This window comes from Oncorhynchus tshawytscha, linkage group LG26, assembly GCF_018296145.1.
Source record: "Oncorhynchus tshawytscha isolate Ot180627B linkage group LG26, Otsh_v2.0, whole genome shotgun sequence".
Taxonomy (NCBI): Eukaryota; Metazoa; Chordata; class Actinopteri; order Salmoniformes; family Salmonidae; genus Oncorhynchus; species Oncorhynchus tshawytscha.
Genome location: NC_056454.1, coordinates 35,554,098 through 35,578,777, shown reverse-complemented (window position 1 = coordinate 35,578,777; position 24,680 = coordinate 35,554,098). Strand labels below are relative to the sequence as shown.

Below are 24,680 nucleotides of genomic sequence, written 5' to 3'. Positions count from 1 at the left end.
CCTGTCTGGGTTGGCGCCCCCCTTGGGTTGTGCAGTGGCGGAGATCTTTGTGGGCTATACTCAGCCTTGTCTCAGGATGGTAAGTTGGTGGTTGAAAATATCCCTCTAGTGGTGTGGGGGCTGTGCTTTGGCAAAGTGGGTGGGGTTATATCCTTCCTGTTTGGCCCTGTCCGGGGGTGACCTCGGATGGGGCCACAGTGTCTCCTGACCCCTCCTGTCTCAGCCTCCAGTATTTATGCTGCAGTAGTTTGTGTCGGGGGGGTGGGGTCAGTTTGTTATATCTGGAGTACTTCTCCTGTCCTATTCGGTGTCCTGTGTGAATCTAAGTGTGCGTTCTCTAATTCTCTCCTTCTCTCTTTCTTTCTCTCTCTCGGAGGACCCGAGCCCTAGGACCTGAGCTCCAGGACTACCTGACATGATGACTCCTTGCTGTCCCCAGTCCACCTGGCCATGCTGCTGTTCCAGTTTCAACTGACCTGAGCCCTAGGACCATGCCCCAGGACTACCTGACATGATGACTCCTTGCTGTCCCCAGTCCACCTGGCCATGCTGCTGCTCCAGTTTCAACTTCCACCTGACTGTGCTGCTGCTCCAGTTTCAACTGTTCTGCCTTATTATTATTTGACCATGCTGGTCATTTATGAACATTTGAACATCTTGGCCATGTTCTGTTATAATCTCCACCCGGCACAGCCAGAAGAGGACTGGCCACCCCTCATAGCCTGGTTCCTCTCTAGGTTTCTTCCTAGGTTTTGGCCTTTCTAGGGAGTTTTTCCTAGCCACCGTGCTTCTACACCTGCATTGCTTGCTGTTTGGGGTTTTAGGCTGGGTTTCTGTACAGCACTTTGAGATATCAGCTGATGTACGAAGGGCTATATAAATAAATTTGATTTGATTTGAGTTCTGCCCACATATTTTTGAGGTCAGGGCTTTGTGATGGCCACTCCAATACCTTGACTTTGTTGTCCTTAAGCCATTTTGCCACAACTTTGGAAGTATGCTTGGGGCCATTGTCCATTTGAAAGACCCATTTGCAACCAAGTATTAACTTCCTGACTGATGTCTTGAGATGTTGCTTCAAAATATCTATATAATTTCCCTTCCTCATGATGCCATCTATTGTGTGAAGTGCACCAGTCCCTCCTGCAATAAAGCACCCCCACAACATGATGCTGCCACCCCCAGTTAACTTAGTGTATGTAAACTTCTGACCCACTGGAATTGGGACACCGTGAAATAATCTCTCTGCAAACAAGTGTTGGGAAAATTACTTGTGTCATGAACAAAGTAGATGTCCTAACCGACATGCCAAAACTATAGTTTGTTAACAAGAAATTTGTGGAGTGGTTGAAAAACAAGTTAATGACTCCAACCTAAGTGTATGTAAACTTCCGACTTCAACTGTACATACTCATTCAAGGATTTATTTTTTACTATTATCTACATTGTAGAATAATAGTGAAGACATCAAACTATGAAATAACACATATGGAATCATGTAGTAACCAAAAATGGTGTCAAACAAAACAAAATATATTTTATATTCCTCAAAGTAGCCACCCTTTGCCTATGACAGCTTTGCACACTCTTGGCATTCTCTTATCCAGCTTAATGAGGCAGTCACGTAGAATGCATTTCAATTAACAGGTGTGCCTTGTTAAAAGTTCATTTGGAATGAACTTTTATGGAATTTCCTTAATGTGTTTGAGCAAACCAGTTGTGTCATGACAAGGTAGGGGTGTTGTACAGAAGAATCTTTTTCCAAATAGGGCTAAGTCCATATTATGGCAAGAACAGCTCAAATAAGCAAAGATAAATGACAATCCATCATTACTTTAAGACATGAAGGCCAGTCAATCAGGAACATTAAGAACTTTGAAAGTTTCTTGAAGTGCAGTTGCAAAAACCATCAAGCACTATAATAAAACTAGCTCTCATGAGGACCGCCACAGGAAAGGAAGACCCACAGTTACCTCTGCTGCAGAGGATAAGTTCATTAGAGTTACTAGCCTCAGAAATTGCAGCCCAAATAAATGCTGAGTTCAAGTAAGACATCTCAAAAATCAACTGTTCAGAGGAGACTGTGGGAATCTGGCCTTCATGGTCAAATTGCTGCAAGAGAAAACTCCTACCACAGGACACCAATAAGAAGAAGAGACTTGCTTGGGCCAAGAAACACAAGCAATGGACATTAGACCGGTGGAAATATGTTCTTTGGTCTGATGTGTGATGGTACTTTGCTGGTGACACTGTCAGTGATTTATTTAGAATACAAGACACACTTAAGCAGCATGGCTACCATGGCATTCTGCAGCGATAAACCATCCCAACTGGTTTGAGCTTAGTGAGACTATCATTTGTTTTTCAGAAGGACAATGACCCAACACACTTCCAGGCTGTGTACAGCTTCTACCGCCAAGCCACAAGACTCCTGAGCAGCTAATCAAATGGCTACCCAGACTATTTTCATTGCTGTCCCCCCCTCACACAAACACGCTGCTGCTACTCTGTTATTTTCTATGCATAGTCACTTTAATAACTCTACCTACACATACTACCTCAACACTGGTGCCCCCGCACATGGACTGTACCGGTACACCCCGCCATTTACTGCTGCTTTTTAATTATTTGTTATTCTTTAAAAAACATTTTCTTTAAACTGTATTGTTGGTTAAGAGCTTGTAAGTAAGCATTTCACTGTAAGGTGAAACATGTTGTATTTGGCACGTGTGACAAATAAATTAAATCGTAAGGGCTATTTGACCAAGAAGGAGAGTGATGGAGTGCTGCAGCAGATGACCTGACCTCCACAATCAGCCAACCTCAACCCAACTGAGATGGTTTGGGATGAGATGGATCGCAGAGTGAAGGTTAAAGCAGCCAACAAGTGCTCAGCACATGTGGGAACTCCTTCAAGATTTTTGGAAAAGCATTCCAGGTGAAGCTGGTTGAGAGAAAGCTAAGGGTGTGCAAAGCTGTCATTAAGACAAAGGGTGGCTACTTTAAAGATTCTAAAATATATTTTTGATTTGTTTAACATTTTTTGGTTACTACATGATTCCATATTTTAGTTCATAGTTTTGATGTCTTCACTATTATTCTACAATGTAGAAAATAGTCAAAAGAAAAGAACCTTGAATGAGTAGGCGTGCCCAAACTTTTGGCTGGTACAATATGTACGCATGCATGTACAAAACCGGGTCAATTATACAGTATATATGTGTGTGTGTTAGAACAATTTTATAACTTGATGAGGGAGAACTTACGTAGATCTCATTGTGGTCAAAGCGTTTCCTCAGGTTCTCGATGAAGGAGTCTTCGTTGAGGGGTTCTAGCAGGACCATGTCCCCCACTCCTATCATGTTGTCTAGAAGTGACGTCTTCACCTCCATTTTGGAATGAGCAATCCCCCTTTAGAGAAAATTAACAAATTGAATACATTATACTTAGTTGAAACAAGAACTTGGATGTGGCTACAATATTGGTAGCAAAAGAATATAGTTGCTTCAGATGACATTATCATCTGTCAGTCAATGCATAACTCTAGAACTTCAGTCATTATTGTTTAGGTGAACACATTACTCTTTAGACAAAGTATGATTAGGCACTCATCCTAGTGCAATGGCAATCTAATGTGGAATAGTGATATACAGGAGGGCTTGTTTGGCAGTCCACCACCTTATCGAAGTCTATAGCCTCCCATGTCCACAGTCCACTTCTACTAGTCCAGCTGTGGTCTGTCTGGATCATTCGTGTCAAGGGCTGTCCGTCAGTGCCCCTTCCGACCCAACCCCCCACTGCGCTCCAGATCAGATAACGTGGTACCTGCTGATCCAATTTCTGTAATCCCCTCACATTAACTTGCCTCATCCAGGTCCATCATGGTATTTGACTTCCACAAATGGCCATCTTAGACTGCTCTACATAGTGTGAAATGCATGCCTACAGAACAGTGCTGGTTTCCCCAGAATGATGGCAGCAAATCTGTGCCGTACAGTGTGATGCAGGTAAAAACAAAAAATGTTCACAGCTTGTTTACAGTTAGTGTGATAACTATGCTAATATTACAAGTGTCACCTTTAGAAAAACAAGCCCAACCAACCTAGAATCCCATGTTTGTGCATCGTGGTAGGTTGTTACTGCTGATCTAAAGGACTGGGTTAGAAACGGGAGAACTGTAGACAATACACGATGGGCATGTCGCTTCAGCCCGGCCCCTCTATTACGACAATGCACAGAGTTTGGGGTACAGCAAATCCCCGATATAAAGGCCTTGAATGTGGCCCTAGGCCTCTTTATCGTCAGCCCAAAAGCCCTAGGATTTAGTGTCCACAGGGGACAGGGAAAGAGGCCGAAAAACCGCCACCCCCAGCAGTGTCTTTGTCTCCTGATCTCTCCCCTGCCTTCTAAATATTACCCAGGGTTTTATCTGGATCAAAAAGGGGCTTAGATGGTGGGCGTGGCATTGCAATGAGTGAGGTCGGCCATCAGCACAGCTACATTTTAGATCATTTGAGGCTCCCCATCTTGGCACATTTGCCATGCATTCGAGAGAAAGTTGCCGTTTTGAAGCTAGTTTCCTGCAATTCTATGCATGTTTTCTTTTGCTTAAACATAGAATTAAAATTGTTAAATTCATTTCAACCCGACTGTCTTGCGTATATTTTGGTGATAGTTCCCAAAGATTATATTATTAAAACGTATTAGGTCCATTATGGTTTCTACATACTTTATATCTGGTTTTAGTCATTAAAAAGTTCACTTTGTGTTAGAGGGGGATGGAAAAACTAAAGACCAAAAGTATGTGGACAGCTGCTTGTCAAACATCTCATTCCAAAATCATGGGCATTAATAGGGAGCCTCCCCATTGTTATGTTGAAAAAACAGGAAAGGGCCTTCCGAAACAGTTGCCACAAAATTGGAAGCGCAGAATAATCTAGAACTTCTTTGTATGCTGTCGCATTAACATCTCCCTTCACTGGAACTAAGGCGCCTAGCCAAACAATGAAAAACAGCCCCACACCATTATTCCTCCTCCAGCAAACTTTACAGTTGGCACTATACATTGGGTTAGGTAGCATTTTCCTGGCATCCGCCAAACCCAGAGGATTCGTCCGTCGAACTGCCAGACGGTGAAGTGTGATTCATCACTCGAGAACGTGTTGCCAGAGTCCAACGCATGGTGATTTTAGACTTGTGTGCAGCTGCTCAGCCCCGGAAACCCAATTCATGAAGCTGCCGATGAACCGTTCTTGTGCCGACGATGCTTCCATAGGCAGTTTGGAACTTGGTAGCGAGTGTTATAACCGAGGACAGATGATTTTTACGCGCTTCAGCACTCGGCGGTCCTGTTCTGTGAGCTTGTGTGGCCTACCACTACGAGGCTGAGCCATTGTGGGCCCTAGACATTTCCACTTCACAATAACAGCACTTACAGTTGACCAGGGCAGCTCTACCATGTTAGAAATTTGACAAACTGACTGAAAGATGGCATATCACAGTGTCATGTTGAAAGTAACCGAGCGCCGCAGCGAAACCATTCTGCCAATGTTTGTCTATGGAGATTGCATGGCGGTGTGCTCGATTCTATACACACACACACACACACACACACACACACACACACACACACGTCAGCAACAGGTGTGGCTGGAATAGCCAAATCCACTCATTTGAAGGAGTGTCACATACTTGTGTGTGTGTGTGTGTGTGTAAGAGAAAGGAAGTTGCCCTGCACTCTCCAGGTTTCGTGGCTCAGAGGTCATTTCAACCAGAGTTGGGTCTTTACATTCAGATTTTGTCAGTGTATCCCATATGGCACCCTATTCCCTATAGTGCACTATTTTTGACCAGAGCCCTCTGGTAAAAAGTAGCACGCTATTTAGAGGATAGGGTGTCATTTGGAACGCAGCCTCAGTTTGAGGAGCAAACCCAACCCTGCATCTCTCAAGCAAAGCAGACGTCCATGGCCCACCCACAAGTCAAGTGTGAGGTCCGTTCTTCGATTACATAATTCACAGAGGAATCTCTCAAGTCCACTGTGTCGAGTCCACCGACTCGAAGGATTTCAACATGCATCGAAGGAGCAGCTAATGAAACGGGCCCAAACCAAACATCCGCTGAACAAACACATCCCGCAGAGTTTATTTTGAGCTGGCTATGTTTAGAACTGTTTGTTATTGGCTGATCAAGAGCTCCTCTGGGGACCTCAGGCCTTCAGGTCCCACAGAGACAGCAGTTTTAATTTAATTTGTTGCTTCAATATATCCACAGTTTTCCTTCATGACGCCATCTATTTTGTGAAGTGCACCAGTCCCTCCTACAGCAAAGCACCCCACAACATGATGCTGCCACTCCCGTGCTTCACGGTTGGGATGTTGTTCTTCGGCTTGCAAGCCTCCCCCTTTTTCCTCCAAACATAATGATGGTCATTATGGCCAAACAGTTCTATTTTTGTTCATCATCAATCTTTGTCCCCGTGTGCAGTTGTAAACCATAGTCTGGCTTTTTTATGGCGGTTTTGGAGCAGTGGCTTCTTCCTTGCTGAGCGGCCTTTCAGGTTATGTCGATACAGGACTCGTTTTACTGTAGATATAGATACTTTTGCACTGGTTTCCTCCAGCATCTTCACAAGGTCCTTGACTGTTGTTCTGGGATTGAGTTGCAGTATTCACACCAAAGTATGTTCATCTCTAGGAGAAAAAAACACATCTCCTTCCTGAGCGGTATGACGGGTGCGTGGTTCCATGGTGTTTATACTTGTGTACTATTTGGAAATTGCTCCCAAGGATGAACCAGACATGTGGAGGTATACCATTTTTTTCCTGAGGTCTTGGCTGATTTCCCCATGTCAAGCAAAGAGGCACTGAGTTTGAAGGTAGGCCTTGAAATATATCTACAGGTACACCTACATCAAATGATGTAAATTAGCCAGAAGCTTCTAAAGACAAAACAACATTTTTCTGGAATTTTCCAAGCTGTTTAAAGGCACAGTCAACTTAGTGTATGTAAACGTCTGACCCACTGGAATTGGGACACAGTGAAATAATCTGTAAACAATTGTTGGAAAAATGAATTGTGAGATGCAAAGTAGATGTCCTAACCGACTTGCCAAAACTACAATGTTTACATACCCTACATTACTCATCTCATATGTACAGTGCCTTGCGAAAGTATTTGGCCCCCTTGAACTTTGCGACCTTTTGCCACATTTCAGGCTTCAAACAAAGATATAAAACTATATTTTTTTGTGAAGAATCAACAACAAGTGGGACACAATCGTGAAGTGGAACGACATTTATTGGATATTTCAAACTTTTTTAACAAATCAAAAACTGAAAAATTGGGCGTGCAAAATTATTCTGATCAGAAACTATCATCTCGAAAACAAGACGTTTATTCTTTCAGTGAAATACTGAACCGTTCCGTATTTTATCTAAGGGGTGGCATATCCATTAGTCTAAATATTCCTGTTACATTGCACAACCTTCAATGGTTAGGTACACATTGGAGCAATGATACGCACCGCATCGATTATATGCAACGCAGGACACGCGAGATAAACTAGTAATATCATCAACCATGTGTAGTTAACTAGTGATTATGATTGATTGTTTTTTATAAGATAAGTTTAATGCTAGCTAGCAACTTACCTTGGCTTACTGCATTCGCGTAACAGGCAGTCTCCTCGTGGAGTGCAATGAGAGGCAGGTGGTTAGAGCGTTGGACTAGTTAACTGTAAGGTTGCAAGATTGAATCCCCGAGCTGACAAGGTGAAAATCTGTCGTTCTGCCCCTGAACAAGGCAGGTAACCCACCGTTCCTAGGCCTTCATTGAAAATAATAATCACGGCCGAATGTGTTAAAGCCTGGATTCGAACCAGGAACTGTAGTGACGCCTATTGCACTGAGATGCAGTGCCTTAAAACACAATGGATGCAGCGGTCTAACTATTTAACTGTACTAGAATGCTTAAAAGGCCGCAAACATTAAATATCAATATCTTTTTTTGACAAGGTAAATATTGGATATCGGTATCGGCCAAAAACTTCATATCGGTGAATCACTTATTCCAAGGTTTATTTTCTTCATTGCACAGCAACGGGGAAAGTTCTGTTGAAAGCTGGACTTCCTGACTGTGTACCCCCTCAGTTTTTCTGGCTTCTGTTCTGCTAGAGGCCACACTTATGAGGCCATTAAAAAAAATATATATATATATATATATATATATTATTTTATTTTTTTTAAATCCTTAGTAGGACACAAGCTTCCACGATCTAAGCACATGACTCACTTTAAGACACAGTATGGAAAACAATAATTTCAAATGTATTTTTATTTATTCCAATGCATTCGGAAAGTATTCAGACCCCTGGCCTTTCACATTACAGCCTTATTCTAAAAGTTTTTTTTTAAAGGTTCCCCTTGCTCAACACACGATACCCATAATGACAGAGAAAAACAGGTTTAGAAATGTTTGCAAATGTATTAAAAATAAAAAACACAAAATACGTAATTTACATAAGGATTCAGAGACTTTGCTGTGACACTTGAAATTGAACTCCAGTGCATCCCGTTTCCATTGATCATCCTTGAGAAGTTTCTACAAGTTCGAGTCCACCGGTGGTAAATCCAATTGATTTGACATGATTTGCAAAGGCACACACCAGTGTCTGTCTAGCTATCCATCTCTATATAAGATAAGGTCCCAAAGTTGACAGTGCATGTCAGAGCAAAAACCATGCCATAACGTCGAAGGAATTGTCTGCAGAGCTCTGAGACAGGATTGTGTTGAGGCACAGATCTGGGGAAGGGTACCAAAATATTTCTGCAACATTGATGGTCCACAAGAACACAGTGGCCTCCATTCTTCAATGAAATAAGTTTGGGACCACCAAGACACTTCCTAGAGCTGGCCTCTCGGGCCAAACTTAGCAATTGGCAAGAACACAATGACCACTCTGACAGAGCTCTAGAGTTCCTCTGTGGAGATGGGAGAAACTTCCAGAAGGAAAACCATCTTTGCAGCACTACACCAATCAGGCCTTTATGGTAGAGTGGCCAGACGGAAACCACTTCTCAGTAAAAGTCACATTCCAGCCTGCTTGGAGTATGCCAAAAGGCACGTAAATACTCAGACAGTAAGAAACAAGATTCTCTGGTCTGATGAAACCAAGATTGAACTCTTTGGCCCGAATGCCAAGCATCATATCTGGAAGAAACCTGGCACCATCCAACGGCAGTATCATGCTGTGGGGATGTTTTTCAGTGGCAGGGACTGGGAGACTAGTCGGGATCGAGGGAAAGATGAACGGAGTAAAGTAGAGAGATCCTTGATGGAAACCTGCTCCAGAGCGCTAAGGACCTCAGACTGGGGCAAAGGTTCACCTTCCAGCAGGACAACGACCCTAAGAACACAGCAAAGACAATGCAGGAGTGGCTTCGGGACAAGTCTCTGAATGTCCTTGAGTGGCCCGGCCAAGATTTGAACCCGATCAAATATCTCTGGAGAGACCTGAAAATAGTTCCCCAGCGACATGCCCCATCCAACCGGAAAGCTTGAGAGGATCTGCGGAGAACAATGGGAGAAACCCCAAATACAGATGTGCCAAGCTTGTAGTGTCACACCCCAAGAAGACTTGAGATGGTAATCATTGCCAAAGGTGCTTCAACAAAGTACTGAGTCTGAATACTTAAGTAAAACGTTATATTTCAGTTTTTTTTTAATACAATTTGCAAACATTTCTAAAAATCTGTTTTTGTTGTCATTATGGGGTATTGTGTGTAGATTAGTGAGGACTTTAAAAAAAAATCTATTTTAGAATAAGGCGGTAACGTAACAAAATGTGAAAAAATGTAAGGGATCTGAATAGTTTCCAAATGCACTGTAGATGGCAGCTAAAAGCTGAATTTCTTATATATCAGGAAATATCTTAGAACTTTATCGAATACATGTCGGCTCCACATTAATCGTCGCAAATAGACTGTTTACTTATAAACCAGTTTAACTGAAATTGTAAGCCTTGTCTTCCGTCAGTCATCATTAGCCTACCTGTTCACAGTGGGTTGGATGGGAAGATATGGGACAACAGCAGAGTGGTTTGCCTCAGTTTAAACCAGATGGACCCTCTCAGCCTAATTGAGGAAATAATAATCCACAAAAGCATTTAGAGCAGGAAGGTAATATACATTAACAGGAAGAACCCCGCTGCACCTGGCGGTAGCTAGACAACACCAGTCTCTGGTTGTAGCTGAGAACCAGGCCACAGCTGCTCTGGGCCATGTTCATTAGGCAACACAGACTGAAATGTGAATTCCAGGAACTACCTGGAATTGTCCAATTAGAAACATTAATTTTCATGCAAACACATTTTGCTACTGCGTGTCCTAATGAATAAGACCCTGACTTGCTGTAGCTTATAACAGACCACAGCTGCTGTGGATGGGACTGCCTAGTCTAGGTGCATACCAGTGGAGGCTGGTGTGCAGAGCTATAAGGAGGACAGGCTCATTTTAATGTCTGGAATAATATATAAATGGAACAGTATCAAACATATGAAACCATATGTTTGACTCCGTTTCATTAATTACAATGAGCCCATCTCCCTATAGCTCTTCCCACCAGCCTCCTCTGGTGTATGCTTTACTGCTCATTTATGGGCCATACCTTTGGGACTAATTAGAATAGCAGACTGCCATCACCCACCATCTGCAATCAATTTTCAAACATCACAAGAGATGTAAAGTGCCACCCCCCCAAAAAAAGACAGACAAGTAAATAGCCTATATCAAACAACTATCGTACTGTGAATAAGCACTGTGAATAATACAAAGTATGATGTCAGCGTCGGCTTAAGCTTCAGCTGAGAGTGAATTGCTCCGCTAATATTTTTCATGATTTCAACAAGGATCTGGATGAGCTGTTGCCCTGCCGGCCTGGTAGCCCAGATTCAAATACCACTACCAGGCAACACAATCAGCAGTCAGTGACACAACACCACCCTATTTTATTGATGCATCTGTTTGTTTTTTGTCAAGGCAGCAGCTATTCTTCCTGGGATCCACATTAAAGAGACTGCCTGAACATGGAGCAGCCTGCCGTCATATCGAATCCTAACGGGGGGGGGGGCAGTAAAACAATGCTGTGTTGTCAAACTGTAGATGAAATCTACTTAGGATATGTACATAATTGGATGAGTTTACAGTGCATTAGCAAATCAGTTCCGTTCCGACAACGAAATAGATTTAATAGTATGACAAAATATTAAGCATTTTACTCATTCATAATCCATAAGATTAAAGAGAAACTCAAATTACATGGCCTAAATTTTTTTTAAAATTTTTTTTAAAGCTTTTGCCATATGAAATGTCTACTTCAAATGACATGTAGGTCTTTGGTCCTGGGATTACAAAACAAGTCACCTCGATAATATTGGTGCTGGCTCACCTCCAGCGTTTGACATTGCCCCATATTTCAAGATGAGAGCAGCGAAAATAATGTATAATTAAAAGGTTCCTGGACTGGGGGCATAAGAGATTTTCCACTCACATAGCGTGGTACGAAGTCTGAAAGAATTCAGTCCGTCACACCCTCAGGCAGAGCAACACACAAGGCTACATTTTTTTTAAACTATGCAAAGCATGCCAAATTATAAATGTCTAGCTGCTGGATACTGACTTGAAAGGAAGCCTGATATACATGTTCAACCATACTACAATTTCACCATGATAAATGCAATCTAAAAGAAAAACAAAATTAAAAAAGGTCAACAAAAACATTCGTAATCAGTATGATACACGAGCCAGACGAACCTAAGAGCCAGTCTGCCTTGCATGATAGTACAGCTTGAGCAAACAAATGATAAAGTTCATTATTGCATTTAATTGACTGCAAATCCCATGGTAGGGACAGAGGTTGTGTGGGTTGTGAGATAACATCACAGCTTGTTGGCAATCACAGCGATTAAAAACAGAGACGAGGCAGTCGGTCAGGCATGCTGAGGAGCTTTAGTAAAGCAGGGAGAGAGAGATGCATCATGGGGAGGGGAGTTGGTGGAGGAGGATAAGAGCAACGGAAGGCTGGGACAGTGACCTGCGATACGAGAGCATGGAGTTGTGTGTGTGTGTGTGTGTGTGTGTATCATTTCTCTGCATTTATAAACTACTTAACGGCACTGAATGAACTGACAAACAGTGATGGTGAGAGGATTTCTCTAGGAGTGGATCTGGATTCATTATGGGAATACTTAGTGTGCTCAGAAGACCATTCGACTTGAAATGATGCATGTGATCGTTATCAGGAAGGAATGATGAAGCATCTTGGCACTTGGTCATGGCTTCATCCCAAATGGCACCCTATTCCCTACATACTAATCATGGTACACTACCCATAAGGCTCTGGTCAAAAGTAGTGCACTATATAGGGACTAGTGGCATTTGGCCATGATTCCAGATCCGTGCATCATACTTGTGTTTGCACAACATTAGTGCGGTTGACTCCAGTATCCGGTCTATCAGAGTACAGTCAGAGAGCGAGAACATAATACAGGCCCATTTCTCCTAAATGACGTTACTTTCGTGGTAAACTCGCCGTGGCGAGTCATGCAACTGAATACAATATACTCCTCCTTCAGAAAATAATCATAATTGTAATGTCTAACTCAATTACACCTAGCCTATTAGAACTGTAATTCTTTTTTAAATACTGCTGGCCATGAGTCAAGAACAACATGATCTGATGTAGGGCAAGTCCACGATAACAGAATGATGTAGACTCATATTTTTCAAAAGCCGATGATTGCAAAGTTAAACCATGCAACTAACAATATCCACTGAAAATTGTCCAAAAACGCAAAGTTTGGTAACAGAATGACAGTTGGTGCTATGTGCCATCATTCTGTTACCAAAATATGCATCTGCACTGTTCAAGTAAATGTGTTTCTAAAAGTGTTAGTTGAAATTGTTAAATGTCGTCCTTGTGCACAGAGTTGTATGGTTCAACTTTGCAATCATTGATTTTTGTGTGACACATTTTAAAGTGAAAAATCTTAGTTTCAGCATCATTCTGTTACAGTGGAATTGCCTTGTAAAGTAGAGCTGACAGAGATACTTAGAAATAACATTCATAGAAACATAGATCCTCCTTAGAAACTCAAAGGTTAGGCAACAAGTCTGGTCAAATGACACACAACTCATAAATAATCATAATAAATTGAAAGTAGTGATGTACCGATATGACATTAGTCCGATACCAATATTTTCCTTGTCAAAAAAAAAAAAAAAAAAAAGATTCCTATAATTATCTTTGAGTGTCAAAAAAGATATGTCAACACTACTTAACGTGTCAAATAAGCTTGTTGACCAATCAGGATCTGAATATGACTGGACGTCACATAATAATTTAACACGTTCATTATTTTTTTTTACGTAGTTATGACGTATGAAATACGAGTGATGGTGTAATAACGATTCATCGATACGTATTCTATGATGCTGGTAAAGTTGTCTCGCGCAACCTACAGCGCTGGTCATTTAAAAAAAAGGCAGCTAGCTCATGGATGCAAACAATGTTCTTCCCCAAAAACATACCAAAACCGACAATCTAAAATAACCCTAATATATAAGACAGTTCTTATTTTATTAACGGTGGTCGGACCCATCTATGTGAAGCTTGTCACAATACAGATTAGCCACAATAGTGAGCTTTGCGGTTAGCCCTACAATTTGTATTCATTTGCATCACTATCAATTACGTACTTTTATTTTGAAGGCAAACCGCAAATTCCTCGTGCCTAATCTTTATAGTGGCTAGCTTTACAACCCAGTCCGGTCGAGCGTCACTAGCCAGATGAAGCTAGCTGGCTGCTTATAACGTTAGCTTTGGGCAACAGGGTTAAGTAGCTGGCTAGCTATTTATTTTCATGAACTGAAGTTCAGTTTCAATAGGTGAACAACAAGTGGCGACCTAGCTAATACTTACAAGTATTCCAAAATCATTGCTAAGAATAATGAAAATAACTGCAGTTTCTACTGGTCATTGTTTTCAGGCTGGTTGTATTGGTGCTAGCTAGGTACCAAGCTAAAGCTAGCTACCCCAGAAGTTGCGGTCGAACAAATAATGCTTTATTACCAACGTGGGTACTGTAAACACATCGTTCGAGGCCGGTGTTTGCAGACTTTTTTTGTACAGCTTTGACAGTGCTACTGTATCTTTCTTTGACACGCAAAGCCCCAAACGGCACTCCATAGTATGTATTTTGTGTAGCTAATAGCAGTGATGCTATTACTGTGTAACTCCGGTAGGGCAACATCTGAAAAATAACGCACTTGGAAGTGTGTACCGGTGCTCGACCAATCGACGAAAGCCAACATCACCCACGACAGAGAATGATTGATTGTCAAGGGCAATGAATTCCATTATAATCCGCTCCCCCCCGCAGCTACTCGCCCGAGCCTCCCCAGCTTCTCCTTCACCCAAATCCAGATAGCAAATGTTCTGAAAGAGCTTCAAAGCCTGGACCCATACAAATCAGCTGGGCTAGACAATCTGGACCCTCTCTTTCTAAAACTATCCGCCGCCATTGTTGCAACCCTTATTCAACCTCTTTCGTATCGTCCAAGATCCCCAAAGACTGGAAAGCTGCCGCGGTCATCCCCAACTTCAAAGGGGGTGACACTAGACCCAAACTGCTATAGACCTATATCCATCCTGCCCTGCCTCTCTAAAGTCTTCGAAAGCCAAGTTAATAAACAGATTACTGTCCATTTCGAATCCCACCGTACCTTCTCCGCTGTGCAATCTGGTTCCCGAGCTGGTCACAGGTGCACCTCAGCCACGCTCAAGGTACTAAACAATATCATAACCGCCATCGATAAAAAAGACAGTACTGTGCAGCCGTCTTTATCGACCTGGCCAAGGCTTTCGACTCTGTCAATCACCGTATTCTTATCGGCAAACTCAATAGCCTTGGTTTCTCTAATGACTGCCTCGCCTGGTTCACCAACTACTTCTCAGATAGAGTTCAATGTGTCAAATCGGAGGGCCTGTTGTCCGGACCTCTGGCAGTCTCTATGGGGGTGCCACAGGGTTCAATTCTCGGGCCGACGCCTTTCTCTGTATATATCAATGATGTCGCGCTTGCTGCGGGTGATTCCCTGATCCACCTCTACGCAGACGACACCATTCTGTATACATCTGGCCCTTCCTTGGACACTGTGCTAACTCACCTCCAAACGAGCTTCAATGCCATACAACACTCCTTCCGTTCCAACTGCTCTAAACCGCTAGTAAAACCAAAAATGCATGCTTTTCAACCGTTTGCTGCTCGCACCCGCCCGCCCAATTAGCATCACCACCCTGGACGGTTCTGACCAAGAAAATACCTAGGTCTCTGGCTAGACTGTAAACTCTCCTTCCAGACTTGTATCAAACATCTCCAGTACAAAATTACACTCGTGTTAATCTGCTAAATTGTCATTCTTATTTACTGCCTACCGCCTCATGCACACACTGTATATAGACTTCTTTTTTTTCAACTGCATCATTGACTTGTTTGTGTTATTGGCTTGTTTATTGTTTATTCCATGTGCAACTCTGTGTTGTTGTCTGTGTCACACTGCTGTTCTTTATCTTGGCCAGGTCGCAGTTGTAAATGAGAACTTGTTCTCAACTAGCCTACCTGGTTGAATAAAAAAAATCTTGGCTTTAATGGATTTCGCCTTTGAGTCGTCTCGCCGAAATGTTCTTACCCTTTCAAATGACTGCTCGATCCACACAGCAGACATTGTGGGCTAGGTTAGGAATTCTGTGTTGCACGTGTAACACAATTTTAGGTGGCGTCATATAGGTCATACATCTACGTTATATAGGTATGCACAGTAGCTTTGACATTCCAATATATCCTGCATCCCTAGTTGAAAGTGAGTGTAAAGTGCTGATAAAAGGGACATTGACTTGGTACAGCAACACATACTCATGAACAACTTATAGGCAACAGCTTTAACATTCCCTGTCAGAGCCAAAGTCAGAGTCCTGCCTGGGGCAACAGGGACTTTATTAGGACTTGACATTAGTTTGAAAGTTAATATTAAATAAATGGTTGTCATTTTTGCTGGAGGCGTTTTAGAGAGGGTAGGTTAGGGCCTGTCTCTGTATTATGGGTTGAAAACTCTTGTTTTCCCTTCAGCAAAGCAATCAACCATGCCTGTCCCCAACAAACAAAAGGGTCCCAACTAGAGAGCACCACCACAACACAGCAAATATCTTTGCCTTGTTGACAGTGAGAGACAGTGGACTAGTGGACTAATCACCACTAGTCCATCCAATCAGCCCTGTTAGCCTCCAGTGATGATCACTACTGCTGCATATGATTTCTGGGTGTGCTGCTGGTCTGCTAGAGCAGGGTTCCCACAATTGGTCCTGGGGCCCCCCTTTGGGTGCACATTTTGGATGTTGCCCTAGCACTACACAACTCATCAAGCTTTGATTATTCGAATCAGCTGTGTAGTGCTACAGTGGAAATAAGGGTTCTTCTACTACGCCTCTTTACGTTGTGGCCCTGCCTTGCCATGTTTATATGGTGGCTGTCCTGTTCAATCTATGTGCTGCACAAGACCTGATGGATTTTAAATACCAACTAACCAACCCACAGGGTTAAAAAAAATGTAAACTGGTCCCCGTCCCTGCCTCCCTCCACGCTCTCACTCCCTGCACATGTGCCTCTCCCTCTCAAAAGTATTGCCATAACAGGGTAACACGCACAGCCACAACATCCTATGCTGCCCGGTGGGATACCAGGTTATTGCCATTAACTTCATAGTGCCCCCTATTCCTTGATTTATTGGATACAAAATACTTCTGTGACGCAACATGTTCTAGGTTTGCCAGCCACACACAAGCAGAGAGAGAGCACACTTAAATATTCCACTACCTCAATGAATGTACCTTACATTTCCAGGTTTTGTGCAGTTAAGTCTTGCCAGTGGGCTACAGTACAGTATGTAGCTCTGCTGTAACTTAGTTTCAGCAACTGAATGGGAAAAGCAGCTGCCCTGGATTTTAGTAGCATTAAATCAAGTTGAACAGTAATACTTCCTGTAGGGAGATGAAGCATTACACAGGAGTTCAAGGGTTTCAATTTGTGCAATCATAAATCTGGTGACTGACAGTCCCTTCAACAAATCATTTTGCTGTTCCCTTGTTCTGTATCATTACCTGATAAAGTATGTATTTAATGAATTGTTTGAGTCAGATAAACAACATAGGAAACACACTAGTCTGTCAGTCTGTACCACTTCTAGTAGTAAGGAGGATATCCCTACATATGTAGCCTACTCCTGTGATGGTCCCATCCTTGAAAAAACATTTACCAAAAGCCTATCCCACACATTGGAGATGCCAACCAGGAACAGCTAGCACCAAGGGAAAACAAGCATTCCCAGATAAAACGTTGACATTCCCCTTTAGAACATGAACTATGATGAAACAGGGAATGCTCAGGGAACAGTTAAAAATGTGTTTTTTTTAAATACCTTAAAAAGTAACCATAATCAAGAGCACTATCACATCCTCAAAACCAAACAAGTTAGGATCACCAATTTATTTTAAGAATGTGAAATGTCAGAATAGAGAGAATGATTTATTTCAGCTTTTATTTCTTTCATCACATTCCCAGTGGGTCAGAAGTTTACATACACCCAATTAGTATTTGGTAGCATTGCCTTTAAATGGTTTAACTTGGGACAAACATAGCCTTCCACAAGCTTCCCACAAGAAGCTGGGTGAATTTTGGCCCATTCCTCCTGACAGAGCTGGTGTAATTGAGTCAGGTTTGTAGGCCTCCTTGTTCACATGTTTTCAGTTCTGCCCACAAGTGTTCTATGCGATTGAGGTCAGGGCTTTGTGATGGTCACTCCAATACCTTGACTTTGTTGTCCTTAAGCCATTTTGACACAACTTTGGAAGTATGCTTGGGGTCATTGCCCATTTGGAAGACCCATTCGCAACCAAGCTTTAACTGATGTCTTGAGATGTTGCTTCAATACATCTACATCATTTCCATTCCAATGATGCCATTTATTTTGTGAAGTGCACCAGTCCCTCCTGCAGCAAAGCACACCCACAACATGATGCTGCCACCCCAGTGCATCACAGTTGTTCTTCGGCTTGCAAGCCTCCCCTTTTTTCCTCCAAAAATGACGATGGTCATTATGGTCAAACAGTTCGATTTTTGTTTCATCAGACCAGAGGACATTTCTCCAAAAAGTATGATCTTTGTCCCCATGTGCAGTTGCAAACCGTAGTCTGGCATTTTATGGAGGTTTTGGATCAGTGGCTTCTTCCTTGTTGAGCAGCCTTTCAGGTTATGTCAATATAGGACCCCTTTTACTGTGGATATAGATACGTTTGTACCTGTTTCCTCCAGCATCTTTACAAGGTCCTTTGCTCTTATTCTGGGATTAATTTGCAGTTGTCGCACCAAAGTGCTTTCATATTTCTGACTTGCTAACTGGTTGTAGTTTTTACATGCCGTGTTCAACCAGTTAGCAGGTCAGAAGTTCAGAGTTTCCTAGTTCCGATTAGCACGTGAACGCGACATAACACACAGAACACACACCTCAGTACTCACAACAGCAGATCACCACAGGCAGATCCGAGCAAACATTCATCACTATGGCTGAGGGACTTTGCCCCTGGAAACTAGGCCAGCCTAGAGGACAAACACATGGTTCAGAACACCAGTGATGTAAAGTACTTAAGTCGTTTTGGGGGACTTACTAGTTAAAATTTGACAACTTTTACTTCACTACATTCCAAAATAAAGTATTGTACATTTTACTCCATACATTTTCCCTGACAACCAAAAGTACTTTTGAATGCTTAGCAGGACAGGAACACTTAAATTCACACACTTATCAAGAGAACAAATGGTCATCCCTACTGCCTCTGGCCTGGCAGACTCACTAAATACAATTGCTTTTGTAAATAATGTCTGAGTGTTGGAGTGAGCCCCTGGCTATACATACATTTTAAAAACAAGAAAATGGTGCCATTTGCTTTACTTAATATAAGGAATTTGAAATTATTTATACTTTTACCATTGATACTTAAGTACCTTTTAGCTATTAAATGTACTTTGATACTTAAGTATATTTAGAACCAAAGACTTTTACTCAAGTAGTATTTTACCGGGTGACTTTCACTTGAGTAAATATCTAAACTTTTACTCAAGTATGAAAATTGGGTACTTTTTCCAACCACTGCTGAACACAAATAAGGGTGGAAAACACCGGCAAATGAGACAACACTAATTTCCTTATCAAAAGCAATTCACCTAGCTGTACTTCCAATTCATTGTCCCCAGGTGGGTAAATAAACAGCCATTTAGACAAACTCCCCAAACTTCATGGCAGCACCGCACCATCCACATTTGCCTGTTTGTTTGATCAGTCCCACTAATAAAAAGGTGACTAGGCTCATGAAGGCAGTGTCATATCTGATGAAACCACAGTAATAAAAGGGGAACTGTTCTCTGGCTTGCTGGATGGACTTATGGTGCACATGGGCTGAATGGGCCATTCCCCATTGGAGTTATGACAATGTCCATTTGGTATTTTTATGACCAATTACATTGTCTTTCGGCAGTGAATAGCTGAGGAGACTATAGCATAGATCCATTATCCTATCTATAATAGCATATACATGACCTGTATGAGCAGTCAGTCTGGAATCAATTAGTTCATCTGAACCAGTGTCTTTGATAGCAGCACTCTGTAGTGGCATTTCAAACATAGCTACTTATCTTCAAGGGTACTAGAAACTGATCTTCAAGGGTACTAGAAAGGTTTTTTTAAATTGGGCTTTCCCTTTCTGTTGTTAGGCATGCTTTGACACAGAAGAACCTATTCCCTAAACAGACAAAGTTGAGTCCAGAAAACAAAACAAGAGGCTATTCTCCTTTGTATGAAGCACAGTGACAAGAGACATTGGGTTCAAATCCCTGTGAGGTTCCAGTACTTAAAATTAAAAATCACATGAGACCCAGACCCTGGTTGCATCTGAACGACCAAGCTACATTAGAAAATGCAGACCTAAACCAATTTTCATTCATGTTTTTGGGCCTTCCATGATCCAAAATTCCAAATTCTGGCCCCTGCTACAGTGCATTAGGAAAGTATTCAGACTTGACTTCATCCACATTAAAATGCCCCCCCCCCCTCAATCTACACAAGACCCCATAATGACAAAGCAAAAACGTATAAAAACCTGTTCTCGCTTTGTCATTATGGGGTATTGTGTGTAGACTGATGAGGAAAAAATATAATTTCATACATTTTTGAATAAGGCTGTAACATAACAAAATGTGGAAAAAGTAAATGGGTCTGAATACTTTCCAAATGGACTCTAATAAGGGAATCACAGGAGGAGGAAAAACAGAACCTCTGGGATGTTTCTCAGAGAATAAAAAAAGTGTTACGCTTTAAAAAGTTGATGGCGTGGTACAGTAGACAGTAAGTACAGGAAGAGACTCAAAAAGTAATACAATCACTGTGGGTTGTGTCTAATTCATTAAAAGGGTAGGCTATTTCAAAGTGTCTGCAACTAAAGTAAATTATTTGTGTGTGAAATCACATTCTTGTAGGCTAGTGAAGTGTGGACCACAGTAAGGACACGAACATAGCCACGCGAGTGCATGAAATCTGTGATAAGTCATCTACTTTCTTCACCCTTGTCCTACAAATCTCAATAAAAGCACCGTTCTCTCAACATCGTGTTCTGCTTCAGCGCAATGACAGCAGATGTTCACATTGTTGATTAACAATACACAATCGCCATAGGTTTGGACGAGGGGAGAGAAGTAACGAAAGTTAACCCACCCCTCCCGACAGTAGTCTACCAATCTCTTCCCAAATAAAACAAATACACACCCCCCCGAAATAGAACAAGGGCTCAGGGAATGATTGGTCAGAAACGATTATCAGTGAAAAAGTATTGCAAAACCATTACGCCAACCAAACAAACTACACACATTCAAAGACAAAAGCAAGGATGCGTCAAACATTTAGGGGGGTAGTCTAACGCAAAAAGTTACGTGGCATTAGAGTTGCACAAGTAGGACAAATCAACTAAGGAAGAACAGGATAAACCATGTTAAAACCTTGACCATAAACGGCCAGGGACTAGTGACTGCAGTATAAATAATGGGGAATAAGGCTACTGCATAGACACGTAATATAATTTGGGTTTAGTCCGATTCTCTCAGGTTCTGCAACCAACGCGGAACAGTCAATTAGGCGACAAAGTAACATTCAAGTGATGCAACTTTTTTTTGTAAACGCTAGATTTAAACACATAGTGTGGCACATGTGAAATTATAATATTCTACTTGCCTCTGAATTGGAAATGTTGTCCCTTAATCCACTCTGGAGGAAAGTGAAGAATCCCGGGAATATCCCTTCAATTGAAAAGAGGCTCCTCTATCCCCGTTGTTTTTTTTTGTTATCTGCGTTGTGAATGTGCCTGGACGCGTCTCTCACCCGGCTAGGAGGACTTCCACTTGAGCACTGAGGTGGATAAGGACTACGCTTCCACGACTTCAACCTCTGGTCCACGGACATAGGGAGTGGCTGGCTGCACAAAGTGCTGCTAGGCGTCCTTCAACGTTAATCACCATCAGTAAGAGAGCGAGAGAAAAAAACGTCCTAGATTATCAGATGCACAGCAGTTTAAATGTATCATAACTCATGGGCAGTAAACACATCTATCAGTGCAATACCGCCATCTTGTGACAATTTCAAATCATCATGGACATCATTGCCACAGATTAGAGATACGGGTAGGCTTATTGCCAAAATAAAGGAAACACTTGAGTAAATGAGGGACAGGCTACAAAGTTGAATGAAAGCAGGTGCTTCCACACAGGTGTGGTTCCTGCATTAGTTAAGTAATTAACATCCCATTATGCTTAGGGTCATAATGCCCAGTTGTCCATTATTTTGCCTACCATGGGTAGAAGATACTGTATCTCAGTGACCTTGAAAGAGGGGTCTGAAAGGAGCGTGTGTGTGAGAGAGAGAGAGATGGCGTTCGCAACAATTGTATGTTTATTCTGCCACCTACTGTACAGGTGTGTGACCAGAACTCAACCCAACTGTATAGGTGTGTGACCAGACCAGTTTTCTGAGTGGTGCCTGAGACAGCTTTTTCCATCAACACAACACCAAATTATGGAATTGATTGTGTAAGAATTGTGTCACATCCCTCCAAAGGAGTTTCAGACAAAAAAATTATACCAAAGTGCATTGAAGCTGTTCTGATGGATCATGGTGGCCCAATGCCCTATTAAGACTCTTTATTTTGGTGTTACCTTTATTTTGGTAGTTACCTGTAGTTAGCCTACCAGTATCTTTGAGAAGGGTGCAACTGCTGTCTGCAACTCAGGGCCTTCCTGCATCTAGGCATTCCTGCATCTGCAGGAACCCCTCTTTATACTTATATTAGTCCGTTTTTGCTCGAGGATGCAGGAATGAATGTACAAAACTAAAGCAGGAAGTACCAGTGACTCGCTCAATACGGAAGTGGTCACTACCCGCATCGAGCTAAAGGATAGAGCTGCTGCTTTCAAGGAGCGGGAGACTCATCCGGACGTTTATAAGAAATCCTGCTATGCCCTCAGACGAACCATCAAAGAAGCAAAGCGTCAATACAGGATTAAGATTGAATCCTACTACACCGGCTCTGACGCTAGTCGGATGTGACAGGGCTTGAAAACTATTACAGACTACAAAGGGAAACCCAGACGCGAGCTGCCCAGTGACGCGAGCCTACCAGACGAGCTAAATGCCTTTTATGGTTGCTTCGAGGCAAGCAACACTGAAGCATGCCAGAGATAACCAGCTGTTCTGGATGACTGTGTGATAACGCTCTCTGTAGCCGATGTGAACAAAACCTTTAAACAGGTCAACATTCACAAAGCCACTGGGCCAGATGGATTACTTGGACGTGTACGCAAAGCATACGCAGACCAACTGTCAAGTGTCTTCATTGACATGTTCAACTTCTCCCTGACCGAGTCTGTAATACCTATATTTTTCAAGCAGATCACCATGGTCCCTGTGCCCAAGGAAGTGAAGGTGACCTGCCTAAATGATTACCGCCCCGTGGCACTCACATTGGTAGCCATGAAGTGCTTTGAAAGGCTGGTCATGGCTCACATCAACAGCATCCTCCCAGACATCCTAGACCCACTCCAATTCACATATCGCCCCAACAGATCCACAGATGACGTAATCTCAATCAAACTCAATGCTGACCTTTCTCACCTGGACAAAAGGAACACCCATGTGAGAATGCTGTTCATTGACTACAGCTCAGTGTTCAACACCATAGTGCCCACGAAGCTCATCACAAAGCGAAGGACTCTGGGACTAAACACCTCCCTCTGCAACTGCATCCTGGACTTCCTGATGGGCCGCCCTAGGTGGTAACAGCAGGCAACAACACATCTGCCACGCTGACCCTTAACTCTGGGGCCCCTCAGGGGTGTGTACTTAGTCCCGTCCTGTAATCCCTGTTCAACCACAACTGCATGGCCAAACACGAATCCAACACTATCATTAAGTTTGCTGACGACACAAAAGTGGTAGGCCTGATCACGACAACGATGAGACGGCCTATAGGAGGGAGGTCAGAGAACCGGTAGTGTGGTGCCAGGACAACAACCTCTCCCTCAATAGAGCTGATTGTGGATTACAAGAAAAGGCGGGCCGAACAGGCCCCCATTAACATCGATGGGGCTGTAGTGGAGCAGGTCTAGAGTTTTAAGTTCCATGGTGTCCATATCACCAACAAACTATTATTGTCCAAACATACCAAGACAGTTGTGAAGAGGGCACAACAAAACCTTTTCTCCCTCAGGAGACTGAAAAGATTTGGCATGGGTCCCCAGATACTCAAAAGGCTCTACAGCTGCACCTTCAATCGCATCCTGACTGGTTGCATCACCGCCTGGTATTGCAACTGGTCGGCATCTGACCATAACGCGCTACAGAGGGTAATGCGAACGTTCCAGTACATCACTGGGGCCAAGCTTCCTGCCATCCAGGACCTATATAATAGGCAGTGTCAGAGGAAAGCCCATCAATTTGTCAGAGACTCCAGTCACCCAAGTTATAAATTGTTTTCTCTGCTACCGCGCGGCAAGCGGTACCGGAGCGCCAAGTCTAGGACCAAAAGGCTCCTCAACAGCTTCTACCCCCAAGCCATAAGTCTGCTGAACAAATAATCAAATCCCCACTGGACAATTTACATTGACCCCCACTCCCTTTTGTACACTGCTGCTACTCGCTGTTTATTATCTATGCATATTCACTTCACCCCTACCTACATGTACAAATTACCTCAACTAACCTGTATCCCCACACACTGACTCGGTACCGGTGCCCCCTGTATATGGCCTTGTTGTTCTTATTCTTATTGTGTTACTTTTTTTATTTTTTTATTACTTTAGTCTACATAGTCTACTACACGGATTCGCTATTTTGTTTAGACCCTATCGCCAAAACTTTCATCAGAGGGTAGCCAGCTAATTAGGCCTTGTGTGTAGTCATTGTTAGCCACTGCTAGCGGCCTTTACCCTCTGCTCAGGCACCAGCCGTTTTTTTAGCCTGGATAATACCTGCCAG

At 42.7% G+C, this 24,680-nt stretch overlaps 1 protein-coding gene across 4 annotated transcripts in view; it reads right to left on the bottom strand.

Moving 5' to 3' along the window:
- The window catches only part of LOC112225574 (unconventional myosin-Ib), a 177,317-nt gene extending 155,640 nt beyond the window's left edge, over nucleotides 1–21,677 (bottom strand). For 2 of the 4 annotated variants that reach the window (XM_042306527.1, XM_042306526.1), the window contains exons 1-2: nucleotides 21,387–21,676; nucleotides 3,267–3,411 (exon numbers count right to left, since the gene is read on the bottom strand). In XM_042306527.1, the coding sequence (XP_042162461.1) occupies nucleotides 3,267–3,392 (126 nt within the window). In that variant the 5' untranslated portion in view covers nucleotides 3,393–3,411; nucleotides 21,387–21,676. Of the gene's footprint in view, nucleotides 1–3,266; nucleotides 3,412–21,386 lie in introns of all 4 variants that reach the window. The other 2 variants (XM_042306525.1, XM_042306528.1) reach the window with 2 other exon arrangements.
- Between the last annotated feature and the right edge of the window lie 3,003 nt (nucleotides 21,678–24,680).